At 34.6% G+C, this 22,538-nt stretch overlaps 1 protein-coding gene across 1 annotated transcript in view; it reads right to left on the reverse strand.

Annotated features, from left to right (window-relative positions):
* LOC142346240 (anoctamin-7-like) overlaps positions 1 to 22,538 on the reverse strand; it is a 70,027-nt gene that overhangs the window by 31,850 nt on the left and 15,639 nt on the right. Inside the window, exon 2 of the mRNA XM_075398755.1 lies at positions 6,229 to 6,395. Coding sequence (XP_075254870.1) covers positions 6,229 to 6,395 — 167 coding nt within the window. The remainder of the gene's footprint in view (positions 1 to 6,228; positions 6,396 to 22,538) is intronic.

Below are 22,538 nucleotides of genomic sequence, written 5' to 3' on the forward strand. Positions count from 1 at the left end.
TGTCTATTTTTTTGTAGAAACACGAACTGGTAACTCAAAATAATCTCATCTGACTTACAAAAAACTCAGAATTTCTAGAGAGAGTGGGGACAAATTTACGACAGACAATTGATAAGCAATTTCAGTTCATTACCATGTGGTTTTTGTTGGACCCAACAAAAATTTTTCTTAGGAAATGGTCTTTTTTTTGCGGGTAAAGTAAAATTTTTTGATAAAATTCCACAGAAGTTCTCCTTGCGGCTGTTCTCACAGTAAAATTTTTGAACCTGTATTTTTGTTCTTCACGTGAGACCTAGTCATAGTTATATTTGAACAGTGATTAACAATGACTAAAACAGTGATTCGATTGAGCAAAACCTCTCTTTGAAAAACTTACAATTTTTGATAAAAGTGGCAACGTGATATTTGCTGAAATTCGTTTGCTGTTTCCTTCACACTTCATATTATTCGAGTAGTCTGCATTTTTGTGATGTTTATCTATCTCTTGAGCACATAGAATAACACTTCTTACATGACAAGAGTAGACGTAGATTCGCAATCCGTATTGCTTCGTTATATGACAGTAAAGCTGCAAACTCTAGATTACGACAAGCTGTGTTTATGGACAAGGTCCGTAGCTTGAATTACAAAAAATATCTACAAGAAATACTGAAAATTTCAACTCAAAGAAATTGTACAGGTGGATAACAACATGTTGGCAAAAAAAACAAGATCACCAAAATTAGTGTCAAGAACATTCTCAATCTGTAAAACAAAACGTCGAGCAAAACTCCATTCATTTAAACATATTTTTATGGCTATTTTGAGCTTAGCAAGGTATGTCTATACCAAGCAATATAATAAGAGCAAATAAAATCTTCTTAGGTTGAAACCTCTATCAAGGTTTTAATTTTATGTTAACGAAAAGCCCGATTTAGTTTAATTTTCGTTTTATTAAGTTTTTCCTAAAGAACAACTGATTTTTGATGTTTGTGTTAAGAAGTATTATCAAAAAAAGTTTGAAAAACATTATTTTGAGTAGAATTAGGTCTCATAAGAGCAGCGCAGTCGTCCGATTTCACAAATTTTACTAGTTAGCCCAGTCGGAAAGCTGATTAAACAAAACATGCTGGTAGTGCTACTATGCTTTTAAAGAATCGATCACTTTCTAATTGAACCTATCAAAGAAAAACTAGCGTCAGAAAGAAGAAAAATTCAAGGAAAAGAGTATTGAAGATAAAAAAAAATTAATATTGAGTTGTGAAAAATCAACTGTTTAAGTAAAAAAGAGGTACGTGAAAAGGTAATTTCAGAAATGAAGCCATTTTCTTGTCAAAGATCAAAGATTAAAATCATGATGAAATTGGTATTTCGTACGCAAATATCCTCATATAATTCTCCATGGTAATTGTGCGCAGGTTTTCACAAATTTACATTTTTCCTGTCTGGTCATTCGACATCGGATGCTGTAAGTTTTTCTTATTAACAAGCACAATAACTTTTTACTTTTTCAAATTCACATAAAAAATGTTTCTCGCAACTTTTACCAAATCTTGCGTCATTTTGAGTGCTTCCATTTCTTGCTCAAATATTTGAGAGCGTTTTAGCCCAGCCATTTGCGAAAGCAACTACAAAATAAACAGGAAATCATTTTCAAAACAACAGAAGTTGAAGTATTATTTTCTAATTATCCTGTAGATCTTAGTTTTGAGTTTTTTAAAGATATTAGAATCCACTGATACTGGTTTTGCACTCCAATAGGTGACAATGAATAGACAAAAATGTGTCGCAGTATAATTTGCAAATTCATTGAAATAATCTTTTGATACTATAAAAGCTCTTTAGTGTTAGAAAAATTATAAAAATTAAATTGGAGAGCACCAACTAGCCATTATAGTTAAACTTATCGCGTTACTTCTTGCTACTTCTTGCGCACAAATGCTACTTCTTGCGCACAAGTCCATGTGGGTTGGTACACAAAGATTGTCTTTAGGATTGTTAAAATATTTGTCATTTGCAATATGATCATCATTTATTTGCGTGATTACTGGCAATTGTTCCCTTTTCAACGTGTATACATTTTCTCACAGAGCAAATAATATTCTGTAGCATTCGTTTTCTGCCACATATGTAAAACGTACTTGTTGTTATTTGTACAAAGAATACTTGCAGTTACAAACTTTTGTTCTGCAAAAAAGACTCAAGCACTCAATGTGATCTATATATTTTGAGGGCATTTGATAAAAAAATTTTGTCGCAATATGAGCATTACGTAGCACAAAGTACTGTTTAACGCAAATATGTACTCTAGTTTTTTTTGCGGGATTAGACTTTTATTGCGGTAACTTGATGCATTGATATTGAAGAAATATCGGACACTGATAAAGTATCCGACACTGATGCAAAATCGTTAAAAAATTTGAACAAAACATCACAAAAATTATCGATTTTTTTGAAAAGTCCCAGTTACTGGTGAACAAACGAAAAACAGAATATATTGTGTTCAGCACCAAGAGGAGGTTAAAAAATACTGTTCTGAATGTCGACAAAGAAAAAATAGCAGAATCAAATAGTGTGAAGTATCTTGGCGTAATTATTCATAGAAAACTAAAATTTGATGAAGAAGTGAAAAAAGATTTTTTAGAGAATGGCGTGTGGAATAAAAATTTTGAAAACATCTCATAAAAGTTTACGAGAGAAAACGAAAATCTTATCAATTAATCCAATAGTAATAAGCCATTTACATTATTCCGCTTTAATTTTGATAGGGTTGCAAAAGTCATTACTCACAACGTTAGGAAAACAATTGAATTGGGGAATAAATACCATTTTTAACAGGAGAAAACACGATCGGTCCACATATCCCAAACTTTGCAACAAAATATTACCAGTCTCTTTTCTCTTAAAAAATCATTGCTCAAATTGTTTTTTTTTGTTTACTCAGCAACGATCTTCCGCCATATAAAATTGAACCTCTCTCTTCCATGAGAATAAAAACATGACAGGACAAAAAATAACGTTCGATACAAGAAAAAACAATAAGTTTTAAACTGATTCTTTTAATGCACAAGCCATTCAGTTTATAATAGTCTGCTTTCTAATGTTAGACTGAAAACAACAACAACATCCAAAGCTTCCTTAAAAAAAGAGCTGAAAGAATTTTTTTGGAAAGATTTTTTGAAGGACGCAAAAGTAACTGATATGAAAGATGACATTGAGAGCCTTAGATTTTAATTTTACTTTTAATCTTCATGATGTACATATAAAATTGTGAGAACATTTTATGCTTGCATTTTAGGCCATTTTTTTACTAATGTAAGGTCAAATTTTTAGTTAAGTAATTTAAAGATTTTATAATTTTGCAGAATGTTATGTTCTTAACATTACATTGCCTCGTTTACCAATTGCATTTTATTCTTAGGTATATCAGTGGAAATAAACAATGTTCTTTTTGATTGAGCTGGGAAAACATGATGGCATCAACAATTTCCTACATTTTTTTTCTTAAGATGTTGAATAGCTTGTATTAATTTCTCTCAAATAATTTTCTGCAGCGTTCGTTTTCTGCCACAGATGTAAAACGTACTTGTTGTTATTTGTACAAAGAATACTTGCAGTTACAAACTTTAGTTCTGCAAAAAAGGCTCAAGCTCTCAATGTGATCTTTATATTTTGAGGGCATTTGATAAAAAAATTTGTCGCAATATGAGCATTACGTAGCACAAAGTACTGTTTAACGCAACTATGTACTCTAGTTTTTTTTGCGGGATTAGACTTTTATTGTGGTAACTTGATGCATTGATATTGAAGAAATATCGGACACTGATGAAATATCCGACACTGATGAAAAATCGTTAAAAAAATTTGAACAAAACATCACAAAAATTATCGATTTTTTTGAAAAGTCCCAGTTACTGGTGAACAAACGAAAAACAGAATATATTGTGTTCAGCACCAAGAGGAGGTTAAAAAATACTGTTCTGAATGTCGACAAAGAAAAAATAGCAGAATCAAATAGTGTGAAGTATCTTGGCGTAATTATTCATAGAAAACTAAAATTTGATGAAGAAGTGAAAAAAGATTTTTTAGAGAATGGCGTGTGGAAAAAAAATTTTGAAAACATCTCATAAAAGTTTACGAGAGAAAACGAAAATCTTATCATTTAATCCAATAGTAATAAGCCATTTACATTATTCCGCTTCAATTTTGATAGGGTTGCAAAAGTCATTACTCACAACGTTAGGAAAACAATTGAATTGGGGAATAAATACCATTTTTAACAGGAGAAAACACGATCGGTCCACATATCCCAAACTTTGCAACAAAATATTACCAGTCTCTTTTCTCTTAAAAAATCATTGCTCAAAGTGTTTTTTTTGTTTACTCAGCAACTCTCTTCCGCCATATAAAATTGAACCTCTCTCTTCCATGAGAATAAAAACATGACAGGTCAAAAAAATAACGTTCGATACGAGAAAGAACAGTAAGTTTTTAACTGATTCTTTTAATGCACAAGCCATTCAATTTATAATAGTCTGCCTTCTAATGTTAGACTGAAAACAAGAACAACATCCAAAGCTTCCTTAAAAAAAGAACTGAAAGAATTTTTTTGGAAAGATTTTTTGAAGGACGCAAAAGTAACTGATATGAAAGATGACATTGAGAACCTTAGATTTTAATTTTACTTTGAACCTTCATGATGTACATATAAAATTGTGAGAACATCTTATGCTTGCATTTTAGGCCATTTCTTACTAATGTAAGGTCAAATTTTTAGTTAAGTAATTTAAAGATTTTATAATTTTGCAGAATGTTATGTTTTTAACTTTACATTGCCTCGTTTACCAATTGCATTTTATTCTTATGTGTATCAGAGGAAATAAACAATGTTCTTTTTGATTGAGCTGGGAAAACATGGCATCAACAATTTCCTACATTTTTTTTCTTAAGATGTCGAATAGCTTGTATTAATTTCTCAAAAGAACCGGTTAAATGGAAAAAATCGTCTGAAAGGACGATTAACAAAATTGCTTGGTGTTGTAAGATCTTGAAATGATTCTATTTAAATAGTTTTAATCTTGCCAGAATGTTTCAAGAAATTTGCAAGACTTTATTTTAAGGCAAGCGTTTTATCCTTTTTTGGCTATAATATCCGTGCACAGATTTTGATTTTTTGTATCAATCAATCTCATAAGCATTACGAACCAACTCCCTACCTATAGGCATTATTGCACCAATTTGAGGAAATTAGTAAAAAAAACAAAAAAAATTGTAAATTTACTAATTAATATGTTCCTTTTTCGACAAATCGCACTCTGTAAGGTTTGTACACGTTTTAAGATATATTTTGTAGGATCCTTTCCGCTTGCGCCTCATCTTAGTGAGTGTGTATCATTTGCTCCCATTTTAAAATTGGTCTCACTGCTACTACCATGTTGAGGTGCCAGAGACCCAAGCGACCTTCGATCAGACCGCGTCCCGACATTGTCCTTTGATCAGAAGGCGCCAAACCAAAATGACCTCTGATTGGATCTTCGTGCGACACAAATAGTGCAATATATGTGCGACCGTAGCTATCACCGATGGAACAGAGGCAGACCGAAACAACCTGTGATCACCCTTAGAGAACTCCATTTTTAGTGCGTTTTTTGTGCGACACAATTTTTCATGCGAATTTATTGCGACCAATCCTCCTTTTGATAAGACCATCTTCCAGACTGTGCCTTTTGATAAGATAATTGGTAATATTTGTTCACGTTACATTAAATTCATAGAAAATACGCAATTCCGACCAATACTATTCAACATTTGTTTAAAAAAACAGTTTTTTTTATTAACTTAAGGGCAAAATTATATGACTAAATTATTGCCAATATTCTTTCCAAAAATAGCTGTAATCCTTTTTTGAGAAAAAACAGCTGGTAATAAAACTAGGTCACATTCGAACGGTCACTGGTTGCTATAGGACCAGACTTTAGTACGGCTTATGAGCGGACTATATCTAGATTGTGGCCTCTGATCAGACTTTCGTGTGACTTGTGGTCAAACTGTGTCCAGGCATTGGTCGTTAATCTTACATTTGTTCGACCACTTTCCTTAATTCCCTGCGACAATAACCCTTTCCAGACCATGTAATTTTGGTCTCACACAACTCATGTTCGACCCGAATGGTCTGATCAGAAGTAGGTTTGTGTGGTCTAGCACCTCAGTCTGGGTCGGTTGAAATATCTTAAGTGAAGAAACAGAAACCAATAGCATCTTCGTCAATTGTGTCCATTTCTAACGGTGACCACTTCTGTTCATTTCTGTCCATTCGGTGCTCGCTTTGGGACTCTGGGGAATCGGGTACTGCAAACAATGCCTCCTCGTCAATTGGCTTGTCTGGCTCATCTACTTCTACTGCTTCGGGAGATGAACTAAAACCAACCAAATATATATTCCTCATCACACCAATAGGGTTGAGGTGATGGAAATATGAAATATAACACGACAGAACATCGTGAGGGTGGGGTGGGGTGGGGGGGGGGGCAGGGGGTGTACAAATCATTGAAGGTCAATAAAAAAACTGTCTGCCGTAGTAATTCTGCACCCCCTATCCAATTTTGAATAATGAACACTGCATTTCAGGAAAATAATAACCCTGTGTTTGGAGTTATATGGCCTGTGATTAAGAGCACTTGGTAAAAATGGTTGTACTTTGTAAGAATTTTCGAAATATTTGAAGAAGACCTCAAAAGGCGACGCATCGTCTTGCTCGATCTTCTGCTGTATGACTACCTATTCGAGTCGACTGGAGTGGCCGAATCTGATAACAATTAATAAACTAAGAGTCTCAAAAGTTTCCATTTCAACACATATTGTTTAACCTTAGAACTAGTCGAATTTTTTGCTAATAGTTGTTTCTGGAAATTGGACACTTTTCTCTCCCAAAATATTTTATGCCAAGACATTATAATCCAGAAAAAATATGCAAACCGCAAAATTTTTTGCTCCGACTCTTTTAAATTACTTAGTTGGGTTTTGCTCCGATCAACATCATTCTGTAGAGTAACAGAAAAAACTCGTGGGAAAGCTCTAGAAAAAGTCATTCAATGTTGCTGTCGTACATCATAATTTAGTGCAGTAAACTTATCATACGATGTACTTAATTTAATCAGTGTACCCATTCCTGAGGGGCATGTGCATAAATCATTATTACTTCACATGCTTGTCTGTTGCTACCATTTTCTCACAACGGGAAAATATTGTTCACATTTTATTTAACTTCTGGAATAACAGTTGAGTTATTCTTTCATTCTCTTTATTTTGCTTCTCGCGTACAGTTGCCCAATTTAATTTATTCTTCATTAATTGTCTTTACAATCCGAGTAAAGTAAACATTAGTCCTTACGCGATTCGCTAAGCGAATTCATTTGGAAATTGTGTAAAGCGCACTCGCCGCGCAAGTAGGACATAGAACATAAACACAACTCGCGACTCAAGATCAAGTACGCAATCTCACTCGCGTACGACATGGCGCAGCCAGCAGCTCAAAAACGAACTCCACTCGGCATTGAGCCATTTTGGGATAAACCTAGTGTAGATCCGCCACTGAAATGGGAAAAGTGGCAGATGCAGGCCAAGTTAGCGCCTCTTGCAAAGGAAAATATCACAATAGACACTTTGTTGGAACCAAAACCTGAAACAGTACAACTACCACTTGAACCGATCTATGAGGTTACGATAACGGGATCATCGGCACAATCGGAGCGGGAAAGATTGGCGAGAAACGCTCAATCAAAAATGAATTGGGAAAACCGGTGCCAGAGACAACTGGAGATAGGAATAATGTGCGGAGACAAGCCATGGGCGCAAGCCGATGGAAAAACTGTGTCAATGCTATACCTCAGTTTGGGCACTGAAGGACGTCGAATTGTCTGTAGTCAAAACCCACACCTCAAGATGGACAGTCTCTCAACAGCAGAACTTTGGACAATCATGGAAACAGCATTTATTCGTCAGCGCAACATTACATTCGACAGATATGTCCTCCTCACCACAAAACAGACAAGAGGAGAGTCTATCGAACATTTCTTCAGGCAATTGAAAGAACTTTCTGAAAATTGTGATCTCGGAAGTCAGGAAGACACCCGCATTAGAGTCTTATTTATTGCAAATATGTTAGATCCAGAAATTCAACGGGAATTGCTGCGAGAAACCTTAGAACCAGCCCAAGCATTACGTTTGGCCATAAATATGGAATTAGGCCAAAAAAACCAGCTACAAATTACAAACTCGCAATCTGCTCCGCAAGTTATTGCAATAATTCCTCAACGAACGTTTCGACCACCAAATCAGAGACCAAATACATCCAGCTTTACTCGATCACCAAACCAACTATGCAGGAACTGTGGCCTAACTTGGTCAGCTAATCATAGAGTCAAATGCATTGCGAGAGGCAAGACTTGCAACAATTGTGGCCTTCAAAACCATTTTTCGCGAGTGTGCAGAAAACCAAAATCATCACCAAACAAACCTAATCGCTCTAATGTTAACTCTGTTGAAGAAACTACAACTGACCAAACAGTAAATGCCATACAAAATATGAACTATAACCCGCAATGCGAATCGGATTACGACAGCTCAGATGACAATATGGTCACCAGCATCGCAAGTACCGCAATTCAGATTGAACCAAAGAACACTATCCTACAAATTGGTAACAACCATGTTGGACTTCTCATCGACTCCGGCAGTGTGTGCAGTATTTTGCCTGAGTCCCTTGCTTCGGAAATTGTGGAAAATTCTCCCCTTGCTCGATTGTTGATGATAGCGCCTCCCCAGGAACTCAAAACATTTTCCAATGAACCCATAAACGTGATAGGTATGATACAGGCACCAATTGCGAGCAATGGATGGCGACTTGAAGAAGCTGAATTTGTAGTAGTTCGTGATGGACTAAAACCACTAGTGGGAAGAGATCTATTTGACGCTCTTGGAATTTCAGTAAATCAAACCCCAAAACCGGAAGGTAGTATGGTCAACATTATCACATCACAATGTCCATTCAAAACACGCATCGCACAACAATTCCCTCATTTTATTACACGTATTGGTCGCTCAAAAATACACATTGTCAAATCTAAATTTCATCGTCATTTCCAGCCAAAACATCAAAAGGGTAGAAAAGTACCCATCAATTTGCAAGAACGAGTAAATACTGAAATTAAAAAACTTCTTACAGAGGGACATATAGAAAAATTGAATAACTGTTCTGATCAATATTTTATTTCACCTATTGTAATCACAGTCAAACGAGATCAAACCATAAAATTAGCACTAGATTCTAAAACTCTTAACAAAGCAATACATAAGAACAAATATCAAATGCCAAATATTGAAACACTCATAGATTCGATATCACAAATAATTACAAACTACAAAACAGAATCCGCGGAGCGAGTACATTTCTCTACTATTGATCTTAAATATGCTTACAGCCAACTAAATTTACACCCTGAAACTGCTAATCATTGTAATTTTAATATTATCAGTGGTGACATGACAGGCACATACCGATTCAAAACAGGATTCTACAGTTTTACTGACATGCCTGCCGAGTTTCAGAAGGCAATGGACTACACCCTGATTGGACTTAAAAATACATTCTGTTTCTTAGATGATATTTTAATTGTTAGTAAAGGTTCAGAAGATGATCACTTTCAACTTGTACTGGATTGTCTTCGAAAGTTAGATGCAGACAACCTTCGTATCAATCTTCCGAAATGTCATTTTGCAAAACAACAAATTTCATGGTTAGGATATAATATAACTCAATCTGGAATCTCGCCACTCGAATCCAAAACATCATCCATTATGTCATTACAACCTCCAAATACACTCAAAAAATTACGCTCATTTCTCGGCTCAGTCCACTATATTAGCAAATTTATTCCCAATTTAGCTCAACTCCTTGCCATCCTTTAAGACCTCTACTTCGTAAATCCACTAAATATGTCTGGACTGACACTCACACATTACATTTTAATGCAATTAAAACTCGCATAGCAAATCATACCGAAAACATGCATTATAACCCCCAATTTGAAACGCGAATCAAATGTGATGCTTCACGTTCTGGCTTGGGAGCAGCACTAGAACAACTAACAGTTGATGGTTGGAAACCGATATCTTTTGCATCCCGATTTTTAAACAGCAGTGAAGAACGTTATAGTATTAACGAATTAGAACTTCTTGGGGTAGTGTGGTCGATAGAATATTTTAAAAACTATTTGTATGGCAAAGAATTCACTGTTACAACTGACCACCGCGCATTACTTTCCATTTTAAAAGAGCATCGATCAAATAAAAGTTACAATAGTAGGTTAGCACGGTGGGTTGACCGTCTCTTGCCTTATCAATTCTCAATAGAGCATTTACCCGGCGCAAAAATGGGCCTAGTTGATTACATATCCCGTAACCCATATCAACCAGCAAAAAGTGTTTCCAAATATGACGAAGAATTCCTAGTTGCAACATTATCGAGTATACATACTGATGCCCAATTACTTCAACAAAAACACAATCTCATAGCTAATTCACTTCATAAATTATATATCGATATTGATAGAGAACATAAAAATTCCACCACCATTACAGAACAAGTTTTAACCATAGATTATGAAACTCAAAATCCTCAATCTGAAATTTCTGATTCACTCGCTTTGCGAAATAATAGTTCAAAATACTATTTAAAACAATCTTCTACTCCAGGTATAAAACCCGCTCAGCGGGTACGCTTAACAAACGTTAATTCAAATTTCGCTCCTCGAATTAATAGTCCAAAATTCTCTTCCAAACAAACTTCCAATTTAGACATAAATCCCGCTCAGCATGTTCGCTTAACAAATAATAGTTCAAATCTCGCGTCGCAAAAATACAACTCTAATATTATCCCTTTCAAATTTAATCATATGTATAGCACACACGCTCCAGACGTACATTTAGCTCATAAAAATAATTCATTCGCGGATCAAATGCGACATATATTTATACATTCCACCAATGGTATTAATTGTACTAGTGTACACGGTCAGCGAGTACATTCCAGTCAAAACAATTTCGTACTCGCTAACACATATTCTCCTCCAAAAGTTAACACTTCTAATTTAATTAATACCACCTCTAATCTCGCATCGCGAGTACGCAAGTCCTTTAACAAATTAACACCCGCCTGGCATAATCATTTATTAGTTACTCAAAAGACTAAAATGCATTCCTTAGATGACTCTTTTGCAACGCGAGTTACTAAATACCCAAATCATTCCAAATATGCGTCACATAGTCTACCATTTACAACTACTCCCGTACAAATTGAGTCTCAAAGACTAGTAAATACAAGAAAAGCGTCACTCGCTCACCAAAATACATCCAAATTTACTTCTTTAAGTCATTCTCACTTGTCAATCAAAAATCAGCCTCAAATTCCTACCTTTTTTAGTAAGCCACACTCAAATACTTTAAATAACTCACGTGCCCAATTGGTAAACAAAAATCAAGTGCTTTTTGCCCAAACTCAATCTGAAATTCAGTTGCCTTCCTTTTCGTCAATCAATTTAATTGAAAAAACAAAAATCTCATCAACAATGAGTCAACAAGCATCTTCTCTCAAGGGAAAATCTCTCTCAACTCGATCTACCAGAGCTTCGCCTCGCGTGTCATTCACTGACAATGCAACAACGAGCACGCCTCGCAGATCTTCATCGCACTCCAACCTAAGTACCCCGCTAACGGATAGCCCCCAAGTAATGTCGTTCGGACGAGTGGTGGGAAAAGTTTTTAGCAAAGGCCTCATTGCGTCACTGACAAGTAAGGACGCAGTCTTAAAAGAAGTGCGAGACTGCATAATTCGGGGGGATGAAGAAAGACTGAAGGCCCTCAACCCATACCTTCACAGTTATTGGCGGGACCTCCACGTGACAGGCGGGTGTGTCTGCATGGACGAGAAGGTGGCAATCCCCAATGCACTCAAAGAGGCCCTCATTGACGATCTCCATGCCAGTCACCCGGGTAGCTGGGGGATGATATGTATGGCCCAGCACTGCTGGTGGCCATACATGAATCGCGATTTGCTTGTCAAAGCAATAGAGTGCAAATCTTGCACTGCTATCGGTAAAAATTCAAAATCTGTTATTCCCGCAAAACAATTTAAAGCACATACACCATGTATAGTTCCCAACCAAGAAATACAAATAGACTTTGCAGGGCCCATTAATAACGAAAAAGAATATGAAATATATATTTTAACATGCATTGATAGATTTTCAAAATATCCTTCTGCGGAATTAGTTGATAATGCAAATGCCTCGAATGTCATAAAATTTTTAGACAATTATATACAAATTCATGGAGTTCCTCGTTCCTTAAGAGTAGATCAAGCCCGTTGTCTTATAGGTAACGAAGTAAAAAAATTTTGTACAAAAAACAATATCACATTAATACCAGCTCCGGCAAATGATCATCGTGCAATAGGTTTAGTAGAACGATTAATTGGTACAATTAAACAACGCTTGGCATGTATTAAAGACGCACACAAAGAACTAAATACGTTCACCATTAAAGCAGCATTAAAATCAATTATATACCAGCTTCGCATATGCAAACATAAAACAACTAAGCTTTCGCCATTCGAATCTCACTTCGGGCGTACGGCCAATACACCACTTAGTAATATAAGTACTCAACCTAAATCATCTGACCTCAGTTATGAAAAAATTTTGAATCATTATTTAGATGAAGAAACTGTAACCCCCAACGAATTGCTGCCGGAAGAACATTGGGGAAACATCCGGAGTGATGATGAAGTTGAACGCAATATGTGCAAGGCGACAAAGGATGCTACTAATCGCGAACGGCAAGCCACGGATAACGAATCACGCTTCCTTCGTACCACGCATGCACACCGTCCACTCCCATTGAAAGAACATGCGGTTCAACTCAATATTGCCCGAAAGAAGCACCTCCATAAGAGATCCAAGAAGAACCTGGACGGATTGTATGAGGTGTTGGCCCCAGGATCGGTCGTCCAAAAAACCGACCAATACACTTCGGTCATTCGCGAGCCGGGTAAGGTGGAAGTGACTGTACCCAATAGTGATATTGCAAAATTTGGCACTCGTGAAGAACGAAAGACCAAATTGACGGATTACATCAACCGCAGAGGACCCCGCACACATGAAAAGACAACGGAAGCCAAGATACTCAGCCATATCAAAGAGTGTAACCACATCCAGAAAGGAGACAGGAAAATGAAAAAATGAAACATCGAAAACGAGAAACTGGTAGTGGCGTATCCTCGAACAAATCTAACATTGCTCGCGCAATGCGAGTACGCATGCCAAAAGTTCCGGACAATTTCGCTCCGCAAGTACTACCCGAAATTCCAGAGGCTGCTCCCGATCAACCAATTATAACGGAAGAAGTGCTTATTGCACCCCCGCCTACAAACATACAGCAAGAAACAATTGAATCGCCTCATCCAGCTCCAACAACATCTTTCCCCAATACTCTAACAAGACCCACTATACGAACTAGAAAAAGCCCCAAATATGGTTACGACAAAGACGACTCCTCGGGTGATTCTACTAATTCGTGTCCCCCGAACTTTGCTCCACCCCGTAGGAAGCGTCGAGCGGGAGACATAGAATCAATTCAACCTTCAGTGATACAAACAATTGTGGACACTGCTACTCGAGTTGAACCGATTCACAACGACTTTCCCTCGCCTATCATAGGACAGGTGTCTCCGACGGACCCCCGTATTCGGCCAGCCGATCATAGCACTTCAAATGAACTGATTATTGATGAAGAGGACATGTGAAAACTGATATATTATTAATTATGACTAGCTATGATAACCAGTAAATATATTGTTGATACTATTTAACCGGTGAATAAGTATTATTATTATTCATATTGTTATTAAAATTTTATTTCATGCAATTTTAATTTTTGAAAGCGGGAGAAATGTCGTACATCATAATTTAGTGCAGTAAACTTATCATACGATGTACTTAATTTAATCAGTGTACCCATTCCTGAGGGGCATGGGCATAAATCATTATTACTTCACATGCTTGTCTGTTGCTACCATTTTCCCACAACGGGAAAATATTGTTCACATTTTATTTGACTTCTGGAATAACAGTTGAGTTATTCTTTCATTCTCTTTATTTTGCTTCTCGCGTACAGTTGCCCAATTTAATTTATTCTTCATTAACTGTCTTTACAATCCGAGTAAAGTAAACATTAGTCCTTACGCGATTCGCTAAGCGAATTCATTTGGAAATTGTGTAAAGCGCACTCGCCGCGCAAGTAGGACATAGAACATAAACACAACTCGCGACTCAAGATCAAGTACGCAATCTCACTCGCGTACGACAGTTGCAAAAGAAAGTTTAGATGTTCTTTTTGGTTTCACGAAGAGGCCTGGCATTTTCATTTTTTTTGCTAGCTCCTCCCGATTGTTGAGGCATAAAGTGCGAGATTAATAACATCTTTATAAAAAAATATTAAATACAAGCTCAATTAATGCAATGGATTTTAAAAATAAACTAAGCTAAATTGATTAGGAGAGTTTTAAAATGAAACATGTGATTTTGATCTCCAGATCCACAAGGAAAAGATAACTTCAGTAATGCAAGCAAATGCTAACTCAATTGATGGTCACGAATTGTTTGTATCAGATGCTAAAGCTTTTACTGTATTTTTGAGAAAATTCTTTGTCTGATTTTGCATAAAAATCATATTTGACGCAAACAAACAAGCAATTTAGTGATGGTGTTGTTATTACAATCACTTTGTTTGTTGATATGGTCACGCATTATTACTTGATATGAATAAATGTTAAGAACTAAATTTTTTGTGTAAATTTGGAAGAGTAAGGATAAGGAACGTTAATGCTTGTTTGGGTAGGATTTTTCTCAGGCTCTTCTGCAGCTATCATTTGTTGCATACTGCATAACGTGTCTAATATCTGAAGAAACAAAATTCAATAAAATTTAAGTTTTGTTGGAATTGTGTGACAAAGATATGTTCCCGTTTATCACGATTCGTATACCACTTTCGATTATGGAATTTAGATACATATAACGTGGAAACGATTTACTTATTTCGTCGAAAAGGTTTAGATTTTGTTACGAGTATTCAAGTAACCCAATTCTACCATTTTGAGCACGTAATTAGCCTAAAACTTGATTGCCCCTATTTGGAGATCAACTGCGACCAAAATCAAAAACTCAGCTCTTCTTGTGAACAGTGCATCGGGTAATTGTGAAACCGCCTATTGTTTTCAGAATCCTTAAATAGTATAAAGAGGAAAATTTCTAAGAATAATCTCCAATTAGGCCTTCCTTTGTTTCGAAAATTAAATACTGTAACCTTGTCAAAAGGTGACTTGGAAATGAGTTGACAATAGTGTGAAAACAAGGGATTTTTGGCGTAAAAATGAGTGATGAAAGATTGTCTTGAGTTTTCAGGCTAGCCCCAAAACACGTTTTGTGGAAAAACAGCACGTATATCCAATTTTGAAACTTTGAGCGTTATTTGCCTGGTGTCACTCATTTTCTCACACATGCTTACAACTTGAATCTTAAAACATGGATTGTGAATAAACCCGATAGAGTCGGGTATATATAGCCGATTTTGGACATCTGCCACCTATTTGCTTTTATATATATATATATATATATATATATATATATATAATATTATATATATATATATATATATATATATATATATATTTATATATATATATTATTAGATGAATATGAATATAAATAAGTTCAGTTGGTTTGTGTGTCTGTGATACGCGCGCGCGTGTGTGTGTGAAAAACGTTATATGTAATAGAGAGGACAAAGATTTCTTATTGTTTCTGATTGTTAAAGTGTTACATTATATTATGCTCCGTCAATCACAGTTGCATGGCGATCAGTTTGCCAAAAAAAGATAAAAAATGAAGACTACCGGATAAAGTGACATCCGGTAATCAGCCTAAGCTTGTGAAAAAATATTCAGTCTCGAATTTTTAATTAATATAAATAAGTTGCGTACTCTTGACAAATGTTCAAAGCAGATAATTTTCGAATCAAAAATTGTTACAACAATCAAAGTTCACAATCAAAATGATTTAACTGATCAATTTTTGCCGAGAAGCAAAAACTGTGTTAATTAACGCTTTTTTCAAGTTTTAAGCTAAATATTCACCTGAGTTGAAATGAAAACTAAACAAAAAATGTTTTATGCGTAGATTGATTAAGTTAGTTTGAGTGAAAGAAGTATTACTAAAGAAAACTTTTCTCACATAAATTGAGGGAAATCATTTATATTCCATCATCAAAATCAAAACAAACAGCAAAGTGTTGCCATTTTGAGTAAATTGTTATGCCAAACAGATAAATTGGGCGTGAGCTGAGCAACAATATAACCATTGATTGCATTTCAAACATTCCCCGTAATATTTCATGCTGATAAAAAGATAGAGCATGAATGGCGCTCTAATGAAAAATAAGAATTGGAGAAAGATTAAATTTTTTATTAATAGATTGGTCCAGTGATTCGTGCCAAATTTGGATATTTCTGGGGTGCTGAGAAATTGGACAAAAATGATGCGCTCTGAAATGTATGACCATGAGCCGTGTAAAACCTTAACAAATAGCTTAAATTGTTTTATCTATTTCCAAAAAACGTTCTCAGTTGATCTATTTTTGCTAAGAACGTCACATATGATCTTGCATTTGCTTTTAAAAACTTTTTTTCACAATCATCTCTGTTAAAATCAATAGCAAGTTTCTTTGAGAGCTATAACTACTCATTTTCACTACTGCATTAAAAAGATATTCAGTCAAATGTTTTCAATTACTGAAAAAAGGTTAGTTTTTCATTGCTCAGAGTAATATCACACTTTTAACGGTTGTTAAAAAATGAACACAAAGTGGTGAAAAAAGGATTACCTTCGGTTATAGCTGAATTATGCCATGGGGCGTAAATTAAAACCAGTTAAGATTTTTGATTGGCATCTCATCGAAAACAGAAAACAGAAAAATGTTTTCATCGAAAACAAATTCTTGCACCGAAAAAAAACCTTTGAGATGCATTTTTTCTGCGAACAAAATTCATATTTTCAAAACATTTTTATAGAATAAACTCATGAGAAAGCCGATAATTGAAAGTATGGATGAAATACAGTTGTGGAAAAATTTGCTGAGAAGTATATTCTCTAGATTCTGCAAATTATTTTAAAAAGAGCAAAGCTGCAAAAAATTTGCAGTGTTTTGAGTTGCGCAATGATGTCATCAGTAAATTTAAAGTTCAGTTTAAGACCCAGATTTTTTGACTCAAATTTTAGCCTTATTGATGAAGATAGATCATGCACTACTTACCGCTTTTTTGATTACGACAAATTTTTTTGATTTTGATAGTTTTCCAGTATCTTAGAGTAAGACACTTCAGCATCACTAATCTTCAAAAAATTTGTTAAATAAAAAATAGCAAAAATTTTGACAGTTTCCGACAGTCTTTTTCAAAGTGTAATTACAATTTTTCTGAAAACTTTATTATAAAATGTTTTTAGTGGTTTTTAAAAATTCACTAATGCAGTAGACAGAGACCTAATCCGTGCACTGACCTCTTAACCTGTCCAATCATATACCCAGATTTTTATATTTTGAAATAGAACGACCATACTAAAATTGGTCTGACAGGCTCTCTTAAACATTTATTAACCGCACTTTAATTAATCCAGCTTAATAATATTGTGTCGTTATAATTGAAGTTTTCCTTCAGTCTTTTCTCGCCAAGACAGAGCCCCTTGGTGATTCAGGCAGGGCTTCATAATGGGAACAATTAAATAGCCCTATCTCGCTTATCCTTAGGGCTGTAAAAGAAGCCCTACTGGTGTCTGTCTTACTAGCAGGCAAATTGAGTTTTTAATAACCCTAGCTTAAACAATGAAGATCTATTTCCGCATTAAATGCCCACCACAATCGATCAACATGGTAAAAGATTAGCTTTCATTTCCACTAAACTTAAGTTCAAGGACGCTAAACATCTTTACTTGAAAAATTGGACACCGATTTTCTGGTTAAAGTTTGTTTCTAATTCAAAATTTTGTCTGATTTTGCGATTGTTCTTTTTTTGAGATGAGTTCATTTCTGACTGTTCAAACGAAACTGATATAATCAATTAACAATTAGGTTAACAATTTTTGGGTCAAACAGTTTTGCATTCATATCCACATGAACGAGGGTTTCCACAAATTCAGCTAATTGTTTAGGGGTTTGGCATCTTTAATAAATTCCTGCTCAACCAAACTGAGTAAATATAACTTTTTTATTTTTAGTCGTGAAACAGATTTTGTCAGATATATTTGGTGGAAAAAATAGTGAGAAAGAAGCAAAAAAAATCGAAAACCGAAAGTGGAGCTAAAGAGTTTGCAATAGGTGAGTAACCTGATTTGGACATGTTATTTTGTCTGCAAACTGTTATAATCCAGTTCTTATTGTCATTTAATCATAAATTTTGTTTATGTTCCTTCAAACAGTCCAGAAATTTAAAGTATTTTTTTATTTTTTCTACAATTTAGTTTTATAATCATCGCCAATATTCAATATATTAAAATTTTAATTTGGTTGTCCAAGAAGAATACAAAATCAGTATGAGGATACAAATCCACAATTTCAAATTCTCGTGATAAAATATTTTAAAGTAATTAAAATCAACTGTCCACAGAAACTTCTGATGCGATAGCGTCTTCATAGAGGTCGCAGTGAAAAATGCGCAGTAAAAACCAATGACGAGGGCCAATGCGGGATAATGAAGCAACATTTGTAGAACTCTTATCGTAATTTCCAAGTGAAATCCGGATGCCTCGATATTTGATTTGCTACGCTACTTTCAATCGAGAAGGTCTTCGAATGCAATCACGCAAAACACCACGTTAGTTGGGGAATAATATGCCATTCGCAAGAATTTAAGACTTACTTGAATTGATGACTTTCATCAAAAAGTGAACCAAATAGTATTCGGATCCCATTAAAGCTAACAAAAAAATGTATTGAAATTTTTGGGGCCTCGGGTCCACCTTTTTTGGGAACCATATCCAAGAACCATGTATGGTTCCATACAGGATGTACAAAATTTTTTTATATGATCTTGCTATGATTGCCAAGAATTCCATATATGATTCTTTTATGGCATCCAAGATTTCAATTTTATTTTTTTTTCCAGGAGCACACTCAAACAGCCCACACGACATTTAAACTTTTCCACATATAATAACATTTTATGGGAAGATGTAACATAATATGGTTCTTGTATAGGATCTTACAAGACCATATACGTTCCGTTTTAGGATCAGGCTACCAGCAGGCAGCTTAAGCTGATTTCTGTAAACAGTACCAGGCAGTCCACGCCCAATCAGTAGCCACGTGCTGCCATCTACTCCAATTTTTGCACAATGAACTGAAATCGCTTTTTGCCCTAATAAATGAAGGATATGAATCAAATTTTTTGGCCGCTATTGACATTTATTCTAAAAATCCATCTGTTGAAAACTTTGAATGAAATAATTGGCTATAGTGAAGGAAATCTCCGGCAACAAAAAAGATAGAGCAGTGCCCTTGCAATATAAAAAACCAGCCACAAAAATTCTCTTTCAAAACTTTTCATATTGTGGAAGATATCAACCTAAAATGGAGTAACTTTGAAAGATCTGGCAACCACCGAAGACTGATTAGTTAGATTATGTACAACAAACAGTAATGTTTTTGTGTGTTCCATGGAACCCAATAGAAACAACAAGTTTTTTCTACTAATAATTTTCTAGAATAGAATTTATGCAACCAAGCTTTAATGAACAAATATTGGATGCTGAAATTTTCTGGTATGTTAGCAGTTGCACGCAGTCTCTATTGCTAATTTTCAAATTGGATTTTTCCATTTTATGCCATGGAATCATAGCCGCATTTTTCAATTGTTTCAAGCTCAAAATTATTTTAAAATTGTAACTTAAATTTATAACGGTTTAAGTCTTAAATGGGAACTTAACAGGGTCCAGCTACAATCTATTCTGGAAGAAACTTTGATGACGCCAACTTGTGTCACGTTGAAAAACTCACGTCAATCTTAAGTCCAAGAATTGACTAAAGTCGAGAAAGAAATTTATCTTAGACTACTTTGATCGAGCAATGTCTTTTCATAAATCAAGGCCTAAACGTGAGCAAAGTGCTCAGATTTGATTTTAGCATTCTATCAACGCCGAAGGCTGATCTAGCCATTTGAACATCAAGGTTCAACTGAGTAAGTAGTGGATAAAACAAGGGATTCAACCACCAGTAAAATTTGTCCCTTTCTCCTAACGCTAATCGCGCATGTCGAATCGGGCCAAATTTTACTGTTTGTTGAATCCCTTGTTTTATCCACTACTACATAATAGCTATAAATTCAATAAAAAATCAAATAAAATCAAAAATAAAACAAAAAATCAAAAAAACAAAGCAAAATTTACATTTCACTCTTTAAGAGCGATTCACTCTTATTCGGGGTGATCCACCAGCAGAAAGATCGCTCTTTTTCGCTCTTAAAGAGTGATTCCCTCTTTTTTCGATACTTTTTTTATTTTTTTATAATTTTTATTTCAAATTATCTATACTCTTCAATAAATTTATATTTTCTTTTACTTTTTCTATATTTATTCCATTATTAATAAGAAATGATACAAAATTATAGTATTTACATGAACAACTTTCCTCTGTTTGGACAATAACTAAAGGACTTACAGCTCTAGGACTTTGTCTTTTATCTAATAAGCTTCTATTAAATCCTCTAGTTAATTCTACATCTGGATGTTGTTTCTTTACATGAGCCCGTATCCCATCATATCTCACAACAGAAGTACAATATGGACAATTAACTTTAGCTGAAGTACAACTTCTACATGTATACTTACCCTCATCAAAATCAGTTAGTGAATTTATATAATTAAATTTATTACAACTTCTAATTAAGACTTCTGGGCTAAGGTTAGGGTTAGGGTTGGGGTTAGGGTTAGGGTTAAGGTTAAGGTTAGGGTTAGGGATAAGGTTAAGGTTAGGGTTAGGGTTAGGGTTAGGATCTGAGTTAGAGTTAGAGTCATAGATATAACCAGAACCAGATTCAGAACCAGAACTAGAGCTAGAGCTAGAACCAGAACTAGAGCTAGAGCTAGAGCTGGAACTAGAGCCAGAACTAGGGTTAGAATTAGAGATAGAACTGGAGCTAGAACTGGGGTTAGAACTAGAGCTAGAACTAGATTCATTTTTTAAAGAACAAACCCATGGAGAAAAATCATTAGCACAAATACCACTTAATATTTAATTACCACACATACATTTATCAGTTTTATCTTTATGATATGATTCATAATGATATTTTAAACAAGCAATGTTTCCATATTTATAGTTACACTCTAAACATTGTAAAAGCATTTCGAATAGGGTAAACTTTAATATTTACCTAATCATTTCACAGGGTAATATTTAGCCATGATTTCAATTAAATCTTTAGCATTATCTTTAGATGTGATACACTCTGCTAAATATTTATTTCCCAAAGTATTGAGTGTATTAGTTTTACATTTCTTATCTAAAATCAATTCAAGGTCTAATTCTTTTTTATCTCTAACAGAATTTATAATCTCTTCTCTAAATTCTTCATTATTTCCATGTAGTCTAGTTAAAAACTTTCCTCCCTTTCTATTCAAAATTCCCATCTCATCTTTGACGAAGTCACAGTTACACTGATTTATATATTCCTCTTGCATTGTATTTCGTGAATTAGCAAAGCTACTTTGTGGATCATTATCCAACTCTTCTCCATATCCAACGTTAACTAAGTTATTTACTCTACTCAACATTGTGCTTGCTCCCATTGCTACACTCCCAGCATTTCTTGATATTATATCGGGATAAATATAACTAAATATAATTAAACCTGAGCTTATAATTCCACCAATAGTTGATAAACTTTTTTTACCCTTTCCCATAATCATTTCTTTAGTTAGAACATCATTCTGTATTTTAATATTATTTAAAGTAAGAAGTTTATTAAAATAAAACTGATAATTATCATGATTAATAACATTTCTATCTGTTGTATTAATCATTAGTGGTTTCATATATGCTATAAGTTTATTTATATCTTCTCTTTCTAAATCATTTTTTAAACTAAGAGCTTTTAAATCAAGGAAACCAACTCTTGAATCAGTTATCACTGTTCTATCACTATTAATAACAATAAAAGTATTTTCCTTTTTATTATATTTATTTATACCATAACGAAGTTCATCTGACATTCCATCTGTACGATTATAATGGTTACTATTTAACTCATTAATTATTTTATTGAAGTCATGTTCACATTTATATATCTCATTAAAGTTTTTAAAAAGATCAGGTCCATTATAAGTTGTTAAATAAATAGTATCACAACTCATTCTTGCTGTAATAATTATTTGAGTTGGTTTTTGACACATTACGATCAT

The sequence above is a fragment of the Convolutriloba macropyga genome, chromosome 9, assembly GCF_964194025.1.
Source record: "Convolutriloba macropyga chromosome 9, txConMacr16.3, whole genome shotgun sequence".
Lineage (NCBI taxonomy): Eukaryota > Metazoa > Xenacoelomorpha > Acoela > Convolutidae > Convolutriloba > Convolutriloba macropyga.